Source organism: Gallinula chloropus (assembly GCF_964237585.1).
Source record: "Gallinula chloropus genome assembly, chromosome: 6".
Classification (NCBI taxonomy): domain Eukaryota; kingdom Metazoa; phylum Chordata; class Aves; order Gruiformes; family Rallidae; genus Gallinula; species Gallinula chloropus.
The window spans coordinates 28,177,569-28,192,330 of record NC_140091.1 but is presented as its reverse complement, the minus strand read 5'-3'; the positions used below and the strand labels follow the sequence as shown (position 1 = coordinate 28,192,330).

The 14,762-nt window shown below is 33.9% G+C and overlaps 1 protein-coding gene across 3 annotated transcripts in view; it reads left to right on the top strand.

Annotated features, from left to right (window-relative positions):
* KCNT2 (potassium sodium-activated channel subfamily T member 2) overlaps positions 1-14,762 on the top strand; it is a gene marked incomplete at its 5' end in the record, with an annotated part of 130,764 nt that overhangs the window by 93,006 nt on the left and 22,996 nt on the right. The window contains 7 exons of one of the 3 annotated variants that reach the window (XM_084266332.1): positions 1,613-1,721; positions 7,005-7,154; positions 8,228-8,457; positions 9,048-9,264; positions 10,609-10,714; positions 10,991-11,163; positions 13,163-13,234. In XM_084266332.1, the coding sequence (XP_084122458.1) occupies positions 1,613-1,721; positions 7,005-7,154; positions 8,228-8,457; positions 9,048-9,264; positions 10,609-10,714; positions 10,991-11,163; positions 13,163-13,234 (1,057 nt within the window). The remainder of the gene's footprint in view (positions 1-1,612; positions 1,722-7,004; positions 7,155-8,227; positions 8,458-9,047; positions 9,265-10,608; positions 10,715-10,990; positions 11,164-13,162; positions 13,235-14,762) is intronic. The other 2 variants (XM_084266333.1, XM_084266334.1) reach the window with 2 other exon arrangements.

Sequence of the window (14,762 nt, the reverse complement as noted above, 5' to 3'; positions counted from 1 at the left end):
ATATTTTCTGCAGGAAATACTTAATTGCTATAACTGAAATGTATTTAGGGGAGGAAAAATCTCATTTTGTTCTATATTTGACAGTGTCTTTATATAACTAAATTCATTCCTTCCCTATGACATTTAAATAGGCCTCGATCTTCAGAAAATGAATGAATTTCTCCTTTCAGTAATTAATGATTCTGTCACTGAAAAGCCTCTAAAAATTTTAGGAAAAGGAATAGAGGAGGCACATAAAGTTTTCCCCTGCTTATAAGTGGCATGCTTATAACTATGCCATAAATTCTGTTTAGAAAGTACCTTAAAGGTAAGGTGGTTCTAAGGACTTCAACGGTACATTATGACAACTAGAAGTAGAGGTATGTAGCCAGCTTGGGTATGGGTGGGGAGATATTTTTTTTACTTTTACTCAGTGATTTTCATATGGCCCTTGTTTTGAACATAAGCTATATTGTATATTTCTTTCTCATCAGAAATAAATTCTGCTCCCATTGAAAATAACACAGACTGAATCAAACACTAAATTCAAACACTTCGCATGCAATAAATACCCTTATGATCTTAGAAAGCCTTTATGACTAAGTTTCTACGCTCACAAGATGTTTAATTAAGTTGTAAGGTTTGTGCTTATCCCTTCTTGTATCTATTTTAATACTGTCTCAGGTATATGTGGATGACATTAAAGAGTAATTTCTATTTCCCTTTCATGCCATTACCAGCACTGAAAAGCATTTAACCATGATCTGAATTTTAAGCACAAGCCATCCAAGTTGAATACTAATTTATACAATACTGAAAGCATGCACAGAAGATTTGGCAGTTTTAAGATTAAGCCAATATCGAGGACTAGCTAAAATACATCTGTTCCTTTCTCTTCTCACTTCCCCAACTCTAATTTCTATTAAAAGACAGAAAAAAAAAATAGGTATAGTCTATAGTGCTGTTCCATCACTAATGTGCAGACATACTTCTTGTAAGGAATCTCAAAACCAAAGCTCAACTTTGTGCTTACAGAAGTCAGACAAGGACTGTGGTAAGGTTGTAAAAGGAAAGGAGAAGACAACCACCCCCTTTGCCTAGATTGCAAGGAGGCAGCAGCTGTTAGCAGTTCCTGGGGGAGATATTAGTCAAATCTACATCGCACAATGAAGTGCAGTGCAAAATCCCAGAGCCACTGCCAAATAAGTGGTCTGCACGACAGCTTTACTGATCAGCACTCGGCACGCGCTCGGGTACCCTAGGTAAGCTGCTTTCTGAACACAGAATTCTACCTCTGTGCAGTCCATGGTATCTCTATGCCAGTTTCTGCAAAACTGCAGAAGGTGCAAAAGGGACAAACCAGACAATGCCACATGGCTTACTCAAACAACTAGTTCAGCAAGTTTCACAGAGCCACTGCATCCCCTCCATGTGTATTTACAGGACAGAAAGTATAAACTGGATGCAAAATTAACTCTACTCACGCAAATTCAAGTGGAAGATGAAGATCTGGAGGTATATTTTGATTGTCCATATCTTCACCATTTTCCTAGACAAGGAAAGGAAGTGATAATTCTGTTTAATGGAAAGTATTTTTGTAAAATAATTTATATATTTTATTTTTTTTCCATAGATCACGTTGTGTGTGAAGAGGAATTCAAATACGCGATGCTGGCTCTAAACTGTATATGTCCAGCTACCTCTACATTAATCACACTGCTGGTTCATACATCCAGGGGACAGTAAGTATACACTAACATAAAAACCCCCACAAATTTATAAGACTTATAGCTGGTATTCTTTGGAAAATGTTTTACCATGAACTCCCAGACAACTACAGTTTTTAAAAAGAAATTTTAACTTTATGCACAGTAAAGGCCTTGGGACATTTTACTCAACATATTATAATTTCAAAGAGGAACACATAGCCCTCCAATATTTAATAATTTGTTTCACCTTCTCGTGCTAATTCTGTAATAGAAAACAGGAGAAAATTGCATTTTCAGTTTAGTAGATTGAATCATGGATCTATCACACAGTTGACTTAAGAACACCAACAGGACCCAAGAATACTTACTTAACATGTTAATTTGAAGGTCTGGGGTTTTTTTACATATAAAAATTCTTTTTTATTGAGCTCCAATGAATATTATTTGCTGTTCCATGCCTGTACATTGAGAAGCAAGCAAATATACACACGAAGAGATGGTTTTTCACATGATAACCACAGTGGTGGAAGGAGTACAGAACTATGGTGTCTCAGCAGACTGCGTATTCACAGGAAAACCTCTCTGTGGTTACCAAAATAATTTTACCACATCCAGTGTATCTCTGTTATGATATATTCTTGGAATAATAAAGTATTCTTATTAAAATATTGCAGGCAGAGAGTAAATCTCCAAGTATATCTGTAGAAATGGAAGACATGCATATAGACTACACAAGAATACATTTGATGATCTAGTAAAAATGCCTACTTTTTTTTCGAGTAACCATGGACCCAATAATATCTTGATATTTACAAGCAGAGATATTTAACCTTCTATAGGCCATCTGTGGTATTCCCCTGTGCCTAGGATGGGGAAAACTGAAATTACTGCTAGAACTTTTACTACCAACAACAAATGTCAAGATTTTAATGGCACTGTCTGCACCAGAATCTGTTAATAAGATGACAAAAAAAATACTGTTTCCATGCCTCCTGAGAATCATTCTTCATCTGCCTAGCTTTCGTTATCTGACATGCACAGAATGCAGAGCCTTCTTTAGTTATTTCATATTATATGTACATGAAAGAAGTCTATTATTTTCAACAGCTAGAAAAGAATTTTCCATCAGCACAAAACCAGACATAAGAAAGGGACTCTTTATCTACTATACAGAAGAACTTTAGTGTTTCACTCAACACAGGCATATTGGTAATTTATACAGATACCCAACTGCAGTGTGAAGTAACTACAGTAGAATGTAAAAGTGCTTATTCTTTTGCACAGACAGTTGTCAGCATTACTTTGACAACTTACAGGAACACACAAGCTTGTTGCATAAATACAGAAAGAATGGCAAAGTGAAAATAAAATGCCTAGGTGTCATTCTTCTACTTCAGCCAGCATTCACCAGAGCATTTAATCCTAGATGGTCTCCAAATTACTGAAAAATTGCGAACTTTGGACATCCTAGAGCAAGTGTATTAACACTGAACTATCTGGTTGAATAGGTATGTCTGTTCTATAAAGCCATGCTATGTGAAAGTTTAAAACAGACACAGTGAGAATAAACAAAAAATAATTAAAATTTGAGTAGTCTTGACTTCATTGTGCTAAAAATAAATTAAAAGAAATAAAGTATTTATCTCCCAAAATACCAATTTCAAAGCTTTCAAATTTAGTATTTTTGCTACTTCCTTACATTTCATTTCTGTGAAAAAGTTATATACTTCCCATGCTTCAAGAAACATATGATGCCCAAACTAGTGGGGTTTCTTTTTCTTCCCCTTTTATTCCTTACAACTTTTTATAATCTCATGGAAATGATGGAATATGTTATCAAAAGTTTAATTTTATTAGGATTTTAATTTTTTGTTTTTCTGTACAAGTGCATAAATCTATTCAATGCCTGATAAAAGTCACTAAGTGAAGCATTCAAAATTAGGAAACAATAAATTATGCTTTCACTAGGCTGCTCTGAGCCTATTAAAAACCCTACTGTGTTGTTGAAAACATTGTTACCATGTACTTGAACTTACTTTTTGCTTATAACTGAGTGTTATATTGCATTCTTAATCTGGAGGTTTTGTCTCCTGGAAAGTTTGGTTAAAATTATATTCAACAAGTAGAGATTTAACCATTATTTTTTAATAAGTATGTGCTTCTTGAATATAATATTTTCAATTTAAAGGACAGTAATCACACATAATTAAAAATGTGTAAAAGATTTAAATGTAAAAATAATTTCCTTTCCAGAATTAACACTTGAACGCCCTATTTTATCAATTTTATACTTAGTTTGCTTTTTTCTTAATCTTGCTAATGTGCAATACTATAATTGATTTAAACACTTGTTAACTAAACCTCATAGCTAGATACAGGTATAAATCTGCTCTTTAGAAGTATTATGCATAAATATAAAAGCAAATTTATTTTACTACTTTCTTATTGAGTATGCACTAAAGTTACAGAGGAAAAATAAATTTCAATCATTCTTCATAAGCATCTCCAGAGATCTGCACTGACTCTAAACTGTTTGAACACCATAAACAAGTGATTCTGCTCTTCATTGTCTTCAGGGGAAATCTGTTTCCAAAATAGGTGTTGGTCTTCAGCTTTATCTACAAGTTGTCATTGTGTTGCAGACAAAAGCTGCTTTGGATTTAACTAATTTATAAATCAGAATAATTGTTTTGGCTTTTCCTAGATATTTTCTAATATTAAACAGCATGCAAATTAATTGCCAATTGTTAAAATAGGTTAAATTACCTTTATACATATGAAATGTAAAGTCAGAAGTACATCTGAGTTTGGCTAAGTATAAGCAAAAAGATTAAGTGAAAACAGATGATTTATATTACAAAAACAATTATACACGCATTTACATCTAAACAAAATATTAAATTAGATCTAAATAATGAAGGGTATATGTTAAATAGACTTCCAGTGTTAACAAGGAACTACTTTCCTTTACATCATCCTTTCATTATCCTGGTTACTAGCAGCCCCTGCATTAACCTTTATGGACAACTTGAGTTTTAAATCCCTGTCAGTATCGTCTTCCTTATATAAAAACAGCAGAGTTGGATTATTAGGGAAGACTTCAATGAATCAACCACTTCCAGCCCATTCAAAGTCATTAGGTGGACTTTCTTAATAATTAGTTCATGTTCCCATTCAGAGAAGCCCCATACCTGTTGACTCACAAGTCTAGTGAATGCAACTTTTATTCAAGTTATTCCTGATAACCAAGTCCAAACAACTTCCCATTCCATGAGAGGGTTTTCCTATTACACAGTCTCAGGGATTATCAAGGAACTGGCCAGAACTTTCCTTGATTTTTGTCATTCCCCTGGTGGAAAGTTGTTGATTAAGGAAAAATATGACCACTTTCAAATTCTAGTTTCTTAACATTTATTATTTAGTGAAGCTATGATCTTAAACTAAGTGACTTTGTTTAAATGGAATTGAACAGTTCATTGACAGTTCATAGATAAAACATTGTCCTGACTGTTGTACTCTTACAAATGAAGTCCTCTTCCACGGGAAACCCGTTTACTGTATTTATTAAGAAATAGTGTGACACTGTTAATAATATGAGCTCTTTTCTGATAATCATGAAGCCAAGTACAGTGGGAAATTACTAGCAGGACAAAACAGGAATAAATTTTATTCTCTAATAAGCTAATTATAATAATAATACAATAAATGGTAAACAAAAAGAAATACATGTACATAAATTAAACGCACCTTGGCCTTTGATATATTTGAGGAAACGGGAAAATGTTCATTTTCTAAGGAACTTTGGCCAGATCAACTTGCTGTTAAAATTAAGGGGAAATCTGCTGCTGTTTATCTGAACTGGCTTTGGTCTTTAATGCTACTTTCCAGATTTAACAAGCTAGATGTAAAAAATCCCATTGTTTTCTCAGCTGAAATTTAAAACCCCAATCTGTACAACACTAAATTTCTACCTTGAATTACGTTTATAATCTTATTATTGATCTTAGTTATTAATGTTAATATTTAGCTTTATATGTTATTTATTTACCTAATCTAGTCATAGAACATTATTAGAGTTTGTATTAAGAAGAAATATCGGAAGAAAATAACCTGACTTGAACTTAATGTGATCTTTGCAGAACAGCCCCATGGGAAGCTTTTAGACAACTAACGGGAACCAGGCAGACTTTAAACAGGTGACTATTTTTTTCAGGGGGAAAAGTAAAATATGGAAAAAAATTCTTCTATAGTTATATGTCTATTCTACATCTAGTGCACCATTTGTTTATACTGTTGCCATAAAATCGATTTACTTACTTCCATCTTGAACAAAATGTTTCTTCACTGGTAAATTGAAGGAACACAGAAAATGTGTTAAGTTACTGAAAATGTGTAAATGACCAGGAGCACATCCCAACATCTTGAATCTTAGCTCTGAGTGGCAAAATACAGAGCACATTTGTCAGTTTTATGTCCTGTCTGCACATATATATGTATATATACGCATCTGCTGTATCCAGTAAAACTCATGCAGACAGGACCTTGCTTCCACATGAAGTTTAACAAAGAAAGAAGTTCACAGAAACCCCAAATTTGCAAGTCTTGGTGTTAGCTGAGGTCTCCATTTCCACTAATAGCTCATTTAGATAAAGAATGTTGGCTGCATATAGCAAAAGATTATATGCTTCATGTGGTTAGAATAGCAACTTATTTTTTTTCTTGCACCAGGAGAAAGAAGGGATGTGTGTCTGTATATATGTATACTTGTCATCATATACAAGGCACAGTAACTAACAATGCCCATAGGTAAATGCTGAAGATAACTGATAAGCAAATGCAGGAAAAAAAAATAAAAATCTTTCTTACACATAAAGTGACTAATGCCAAATGGGTCTTTCCTACATAATTTATTTTTAATGATTCTTCACCCACTTCAAACAGGAACCAGACAATCTGCCATGCAGCATCCGAAGAGACTGTCTATGAATAGAATGAGAATGCTTTTGGTTCACCTGTCATCTTTAAATTGCACTGAATCTACTTACTGTGGTGTGAATTTAAAGTGATTCAGCCATATCTCTCCTGATATTAAAGTACCTAATCTTATATGCCTATTACTTAGTAGAAAAAGCTCTTTAATTCATTAAAATAATCTCTGCACTTATAGTATTGCCAAGCTTTGATCTCAAATATTTTTTTCAGATGGGAGCATGGGACCTTTTTAACAGACATTTCTATTGCCATGAAACACTGTTCTGATTAATAAGACTTTTAGATTCAATTTTAAATTATCCTCTTTATCTGTACATGTTTCAGGGAGAGTCAGCAATCGCCAGAACAATGGCAGAAAATGTATGGCAGATGCTCTGGTAATGAAGTCTATCATATTAACCTGGAAGAAAGTACATTTTTTGCTGAGTATGAGGGGAAAAGCTTCACATACGCTTCTTTCCATGCACATAAAAAGTATGTTTATTTTCCTGTCAACAATTACAAGTTCAAACAGCTAATTATTTGTTTTGCCTGCAATATAGCTCTGCAAAGGTGCAGTATTACACATTACTCCCTCTGGATTTAGATATCTGGCCACTAATATCTTTCATGGATATTATTCTGTAAGTTACAGCTTGTCAGGTAAAAGCTCATGTTGGTTCTGTATAGACCAGCTTATGCTGAGAGAACGGAACATAAAGGATATATAAGTTAAGCTTGACAACCAGAAAGTACCTTAGAGAGGTTATATGAGAACGCTAGTCCCTTTTCCAAGTCTAAAAGAATCTAGAAAAGAGTGGGTGGGAGGGTGTTAGCATATTTTTTTTTTAAATGTCTTTATTTAGGAGTCTGCTGGAAGTCTGGCTTCCTTTATGTAAAATGTTCAATTTTTAGATTGTTAACATTTAGATGTTAACATGTCTTCCCTTAGGTTCCAGATCATCTATCACTTAGTGCTGCTCAGGGAGGTGAATGTACAAACTGAACACAAATCATTTATATTCATATATATTTAACAAAATGAACATATATCACGCCCTGAATATTGAATTTATTCTCATATTTAATAAGTGAAAGAAATTTTTTTTGCTTTAATTCTTTATTTTCTATCACTAATTAAATAAGTTTCTAGGACTGAATTGCAAAAATGAATTCTGAAAATGGTTTACATTACATATATGTAATGGAACAATTTAATAGGATGAACAATTTTTCATATTATATATCCATTCTTCTATTAATATTTTCCCAGAAGGGACTACTCATGTAACAGAAAAAAATCACCTTGAACAGCAATAAGCAATAGAAGAATATTATGGGGCTTAAGAAAAGTTCTGGATTCAAATGCTTTGGGATTTGAGCTCATAAAAGCTGCTTGATCACAAGTGGCCTATTTAGGAGACAATTTTTCTCAAACTTTTTTAATCCAAAAATCTGTAAATGTTCATAATCTGAAAATATACACTAGAGGTTCATTTCTAACAATAGAAATTCTGGTATATATGGGACTATACAACATGAACCATGCCTTTCCTTTTTTAATTAAGGTTTGGAGTCTGTCTGATTGGTGTTAGAAAGGAAGATAACAAAAACATTTTGCTGAATCCAGGTCCTCGATATATCATGAGTTCTACAGATACATGCTTTTATATAAATATCACCAAAGAAGAGAATTCTGCTTTTAAGAAGCATGAAAAGCACAGAAAAAAACATGAATCAAAATTATCTTATCATGGAGCTTCTAGGTTACCTGTACACAGTATAATAGCCAGCATGGGTAAGTAAAAAATAAAGCTTCAACATTCTTATTCAATGAACAGTGTGTATTTTGAAGCTTTTAACAGCATTCCCAAAATTTTTAGAAATTTTAAGTTTGCATCAAAAAGAATATTAAACACTTGCCCATGTTTTTCCTTCAGTTGACAGTATGGAATTAAACTGGTTAAAACTGTTGTATAAAAGTAGTAATAGTAAAGTGTATGCATAGCAAAATAAGTGAGAAAAGTTACATGGCTAATTTGTCATTCATAACTGGTCATAAACTTCCTAATTTAAAGAAATGCCCTTGCTTAATAACCTACAGGTTGTTGATACATATAAATATGGACTAATTATTTAAGGTATGATTTTAAAATGGCAGTTAATAAGAAAATATAGATTTATGGTCAGAAAATAGTGCTGCTTTGCAGGAAAAGGCTCCTTTGGGTATAGTTTAAATACTTGTTATATTTTAATGTGATAAACACAATCAGTACAATATTCCTGTCAGTCTTTGGCTTTGTAGTCAGTTAATTCCCACTAAACACTTGAATCTCATTCAAATGTTTTGACAACCACATTGAGAAAATGCTTTCAATGCTATTTCAGGGACAGTGGCTATCGACTTACAAGATACAGGATGCCGAACATCCAGGGGACCTACGCTGGCTCTTCCTTCAGAGGGAGCTAAAGAGGGCAGGCGGCCCAGTATAGCTCCTGTTTTGGAGGTTGCAGACTCATCCTCCCTTCAGACGTGTGACCTGCTAAGTGACCAGTCAGAAGATGAAACTACCCCATCAGATGATGAAGTCTCCGCAGGGTTAGAGTATGTGTATTAAATATAAAAGAAGCAACATAATTAAAAAAGCTAATATTATGTAAGTGGCAAGGATAATTTTTGACATGCAGATCAATCTAAGCAGTTGTAACAAGCAAAACCCATAATAAAGGCCAATTATGGAACTATTCCCTTTTATGAAATACTACTGTCTGTTAGCAGAATGCCATTAAGCCTATTTTGAAATAAAAACCCAACAGATTAACTCCTCCATTTGCTGGAGATTTTCTATCCTTGGTTATAAAGATCTAGTTGTGCGCTGCAATATTTTTAATAGCATTTTTATGATGCTTTTTGTTACATTATATAGTTGTAAAGAGAGAACTCAACTAATTTGTAAACAGATAAGTACTTTTGGCCCCAGAATGCAGTAATAATCAGATCACTCAACAAGCTTGCTAAACACTGGAGCTAGGTGCTTGATTTCAAACTGTAGGAATGACAATAACAGCAGTAACACACAAAATTATCACATCTAATTTAAAATGCTTGTTCGCATGTTACTGAAAGTAATGGTGCATTACTCACATAAAAACTGAAGATTCAATCCTATAACTGCCATGCAGATAAGCAATTATGTTTCCTGGGATTACTGACAGGGGTGTTAAAACCGAAATGCACAATTAAGCCAGTGGCTTACCTACAACAGTTCCCCACCTCCAACAGTGACAAGCATGAGAAGCCCCAGGGAAGATCATAAAGTTCCAATGGAAAAAAAAAATACTAAAAAAAAATTGGCTTAAATCTGCAGACTGAAATACTAGGAATTAAAAGGCCTCTTATTGAAAACTAAGGCCAATTAGAAATTTAATCTCATCAGCAAGAGGATTTGCCATTTAAAATTTATTACAACCATGCTGAAAGTATGTCATTATAGCAAGAGGACAGTGACCACACTTGTTTTTGATAAGCATTTGAAAGAAAAATTAAGAAGTAGCACAATTAATTATTTCGTTCCTCCCTTTTTTTTTCCTTCTTTAGAAGTTTCCAGTACCTGTGTTCAAAACACTAGGACAGCACACTGAGATACCTCAGCCCATTTCCAAAGATTCCTTTACAACAAAACCCCACAACAACAACAAACACCAAACCCAAGCAAAATTCCTTCAGTCCACAAAAACATGACTGCTTTCACTAAATTGTATTAAATTGGTCAAAGCTACAAAATATATTCCTTTGATCCTTATTAAGCATGGTTTTCATCTACTTGACCCTCTAGTCTACAGAAAACTGCAAGACTTAGACAGGTGTAAACATCCCATAAAATGGTTGTGTAGTCAGCTGCGTTTCTGTAATTTGCTACAGTGAAAAATGTTTGTTCCATTCTCCTAGGTATGCCAAAGGCTACCCTCCTTACTCCCCCTATATCGGAAGCTCTCCCACGTTTTGCCATCTTCTGCACGAAAAAGTACCCTTCTGTTGTCTACGACTAGATAAGGTAAAGGGGAGTTTCTGTTACTGGATAAAACTGCAGTCTCACTTGTCTCTTACATCTGAACAGAATAAAATTCTGCTTTGTTCTTGGAGATTAAGTTTGCTCAGCATTTACTGAGCTTTAATATGTTTTCTTGTTGCCATGCATTTGTTTATGTCTAATTGGGTCTATATCAGGCTACCTGATAAAATTTTCTATTTCTAATGGTAGCATCCTTTAATGTCACAGCTAAATCTCTTCATTCATATCTGCTGAACTTGTTACTTATTTTGATTTTAGGGATGCCAACATAACTACTATGAAGATGCCAAAGCCTATGGATTTAAAAATAAGTTGATTATAGTTGCAGCAGAAACTGCTGGAAATGGCTTATATAACTTTATTGTTCCGCTCAGAGCTTATTACCGACCAAAGAAAGAACTAAATCCCATTGTATTACTCCTGGATAACCCGTAAGTAGATTGTGTTTTGTTTTTTTTTTTTATTTGAAACTCATTTTACCAGTACTTCAAGAAATAATTGCTCTTCTGATGGGCATCTGGCCCAGATGAATCCACCACACATGATGAATTTAAAATCAAAACCATTATGGCACGTTTGTCTTTGAGGAGAGTTACTGACAGAAGTAATACCACCCTGTGTTCAGCCATATACATTTACTGACTGTAAATTGCCACAGTGAATTTAAATGTTTGCATTCTTCATGGCTCATGTTTCAGCCAAGTATTTCTTAAAAGTACGCAAAATAATGTGAATATTACTGCTAAAATTAACTTCATGCAGACTGTAAAAAGCTAGCTGTGGAGAAGTTGCCCAGCTACACGACTGTGCTTTAGACAACAGTGAGGTACTTAACACTTAGTGGCACTTAGTGGCCAGTTAGGTACATTTTTAATAATTTCAGACTAAGATTAACAGATCTTTAAGCCAACAGGACACCTACCCACCCACTTTGCCTATGATTATATATAATCATGGAAGAAAATTAAAACCTGCAATAGCGTTGTTACTACCTATCTGTCTGGAGATGGCTGGAATTCTTAGCCTTTCTTGCATTAGCTATTTTAAATTTCAGACAAATTCTTCTCTGGCAAGCCTGGTAATAACGTTAAGCCTGATAATATAGTCAATAACAATGAATGAGGCTTTGTTTTGGTTTTTTTTTTTTTTCTTTTTTTGGCAATATTCAAGTACTTAAAATCACAATTTGGAAGACACAAAATTCGAGGATAGCAGTATACAGAAAATTAGATCAAGGTATGACAAAAAGAAATGACAACAGCATAAATGTCCTGGAGGTTCTGATTCCAGAGTGACCGTTTGTAAGTTCAAGTGTTTACTCAGATACCTGCTCTGAAGTGTCCCACTTTAACCTCAGACAGCTCTTTAGGGAAGCTGCATACACCCATGTTTGCAAAATAGAAGCTTTTTTAGGTACATATTATGAGATAAAGTGAATTACACAAATTGGTAAAAGTATAAATTAGACTCAGGGACTTTAGGATTAAAGATGTGAGCATACAGTGCCCTCTAGCGATTGTTCTCTTTTCCAGCACAGTGCCCGAGTTTAGATACTACAATGCTGTTGTTGACATTTTGTGGTTAAAAGCACTTTATAATAGCATAAAGTAAAAGCTATGGTTGCTAATGAAACTAGTTAGCACTTTTAGTGTTGTACCTTCCTACACAGCTTTTGCAGTGACTCCTCTGAAAGGCAAGCATTCACGGGACTACAGAAGCTAGCTGAAAAGCCAGCATGCTTTTCATACATGCATGAGGTGGATGGAACTCAGGCTGCCATTCAAGTCAATTGGAATTTTATCATTTAATTCAGCATGTTCTCTGGTGAACATATCTATGCCTTGTTGCTATATCCCTTTTTCCTCTATCTATCAAGGCAATTTATTAGAATATGCTTATTCTGATACCTACACATCGCATGCATTTTAAGATTTCTGCTAGGTATGCAAGAGGAAACACAGCAAAGTATGATTACAGAAACATGCAATGAAATACAGTATCTTAGTTTTCACATTCAATTTTTAATATAAATTGTCTTATTGACTTGAATGGACCTGTTGGCAGAAAAACCAAATGATGATTTGGTTTCCACTTCACATTTTAATTAATTAAAAATTCTCACTGCTTATTTTAAGTACCTCTAAAGTCATGCATTGGAGAATATCTCGATAGTGTGTCTTTGACATCAGTCATTCATTCTTGTATTTGGAATGGTACTGTGTCATAAAATTTCTGATTTAATAGGTACATTTAGTAATGTAAGCATGTTAATTCTGATCATTCTTTATGATCACAGCTTTCTGCAAACCTCTTTCCTGTTGAAAGTGATATTATATTGCCACAGTTTTAAGAAGTTTTTTTGCAATATTTTAGAAGAGATGCTGCTGTTGTGATACTGTGTTTCATTTTGTAATCCCATCTGCTGCTTAGGCCAGATATGCATTTTCTGGATGCAATCTGTTGGTTTCCAATGGTTTACTACATGGTGGGCTCTATCGACAAGTAGGTGAAATAACTGTTAGAAAACTTAACATTGTAGTGCTCAGTTGGTTTGTTGTGTGTATTGTCATTGCATGTTCGTGTGTTGTATTTGAAGATGATCTTTTTGCATGCATGGTTTGTGTTTGTGTGCTATAATTTGGGTTTTCAAACTTCTGACTTGCAAAGGGTATCATTAGTGAAAAGCACGACAGGGAACACAGTTAACATCTTCCAAAACACAAGATTATGACTTATTTACAAATTATCAGATTATAGCCCCAATTCTAGTGTCTGTCTACACTTAGTTTTAATTTGTTTGGCTTTACTGACTAGGGTTTTGTAAAGATGGCTACAGAACGTTAGACAGTCTTGAATGTGTCCCACAGTTTTCATTTTCCGCTACTTAAAATATCACCTACTCCTACATTTCTGTCTTCACCTCTGCTAATATGTATTTGCATATCTAGGTTTAGCAACATATATTTAATGCAGAAATAGCAGTTTAATGTGAGCAAGGGCTCATTATCATTTCAGTAAACTCCTGTGTGTAGAATGTCAATTTAAAGAAAAAAACGGCTTTCTTCACTACATAACTAATACTGGAGTTGGGGCAACAAGCTCATCATAGTCATTCCTCAGACAGAAATCAAGTAACTTATTTCCTGACCTGAATTAGCAGAAAATAAATTTTCAATGAGAATTCTGGTTCTGGAGATTCAGTGTTTCTTTATCTCAAATTTTTGTAGAAAACACTTTACAAATACAATAGTAATAAAACTGCAGATTTGCAGGTTTTGTAAAAAAATCTACAAAAATGCTTTCCACTTCTTACCTTTCTTCCTTAAAATGAAAAATGTGTCTCAGCTTGTTAATAACTACTGCTTTCTTAAATCTTAATTCCACAGCAATTATAAAAACAATTCATGCCAGGAGAATAATTGAATTGTCTCGAAGTGTCCAAAGTAACTGACAACCCAAACATATTAACCTGCTTTTATTAACATGGAAAATTAAACTTCAAAAAAGAAATGACCAAAACCCTCCCTAAAGGTGCTTTGTTGTTTTTAGAATGGAGTGCATTAAGTTTGGAGTCTTTGAAATAAATGATCATATAGAATTCTGCAGTTTACAGGAATAGTAGCATGAACTTCTGTATCTTTTCTGACAATACAATCACTTTAATTCCTAGTGCAACAACCAATCAGATTTTGCAGGTTTTCAGGTTGTTTTTTTTTACATATTTTCATCAACAATAATACTTTTACAGTTCTTACGTATTCCATGTTTTCCTAAACATATTTTAATATAATGTATAATTAATAGATTATCATCTTTAGCTAACAACTACAATGTAGAATACGCAAATTTTCCTTTCTTATTTATTGAGCATAGAATACATTCTCAAAGTGCCACCTACCACCTTTAAATATCAAACGTACTTCTCATTTGGTCACCTGGCCTGACATGTTACCATCTTCAGTAGAAAACCTCCAAAGGAAATACTCTCATTTACTGCTCCTTTTTGTTAGAGGACAGCCTGCAGAAGAAT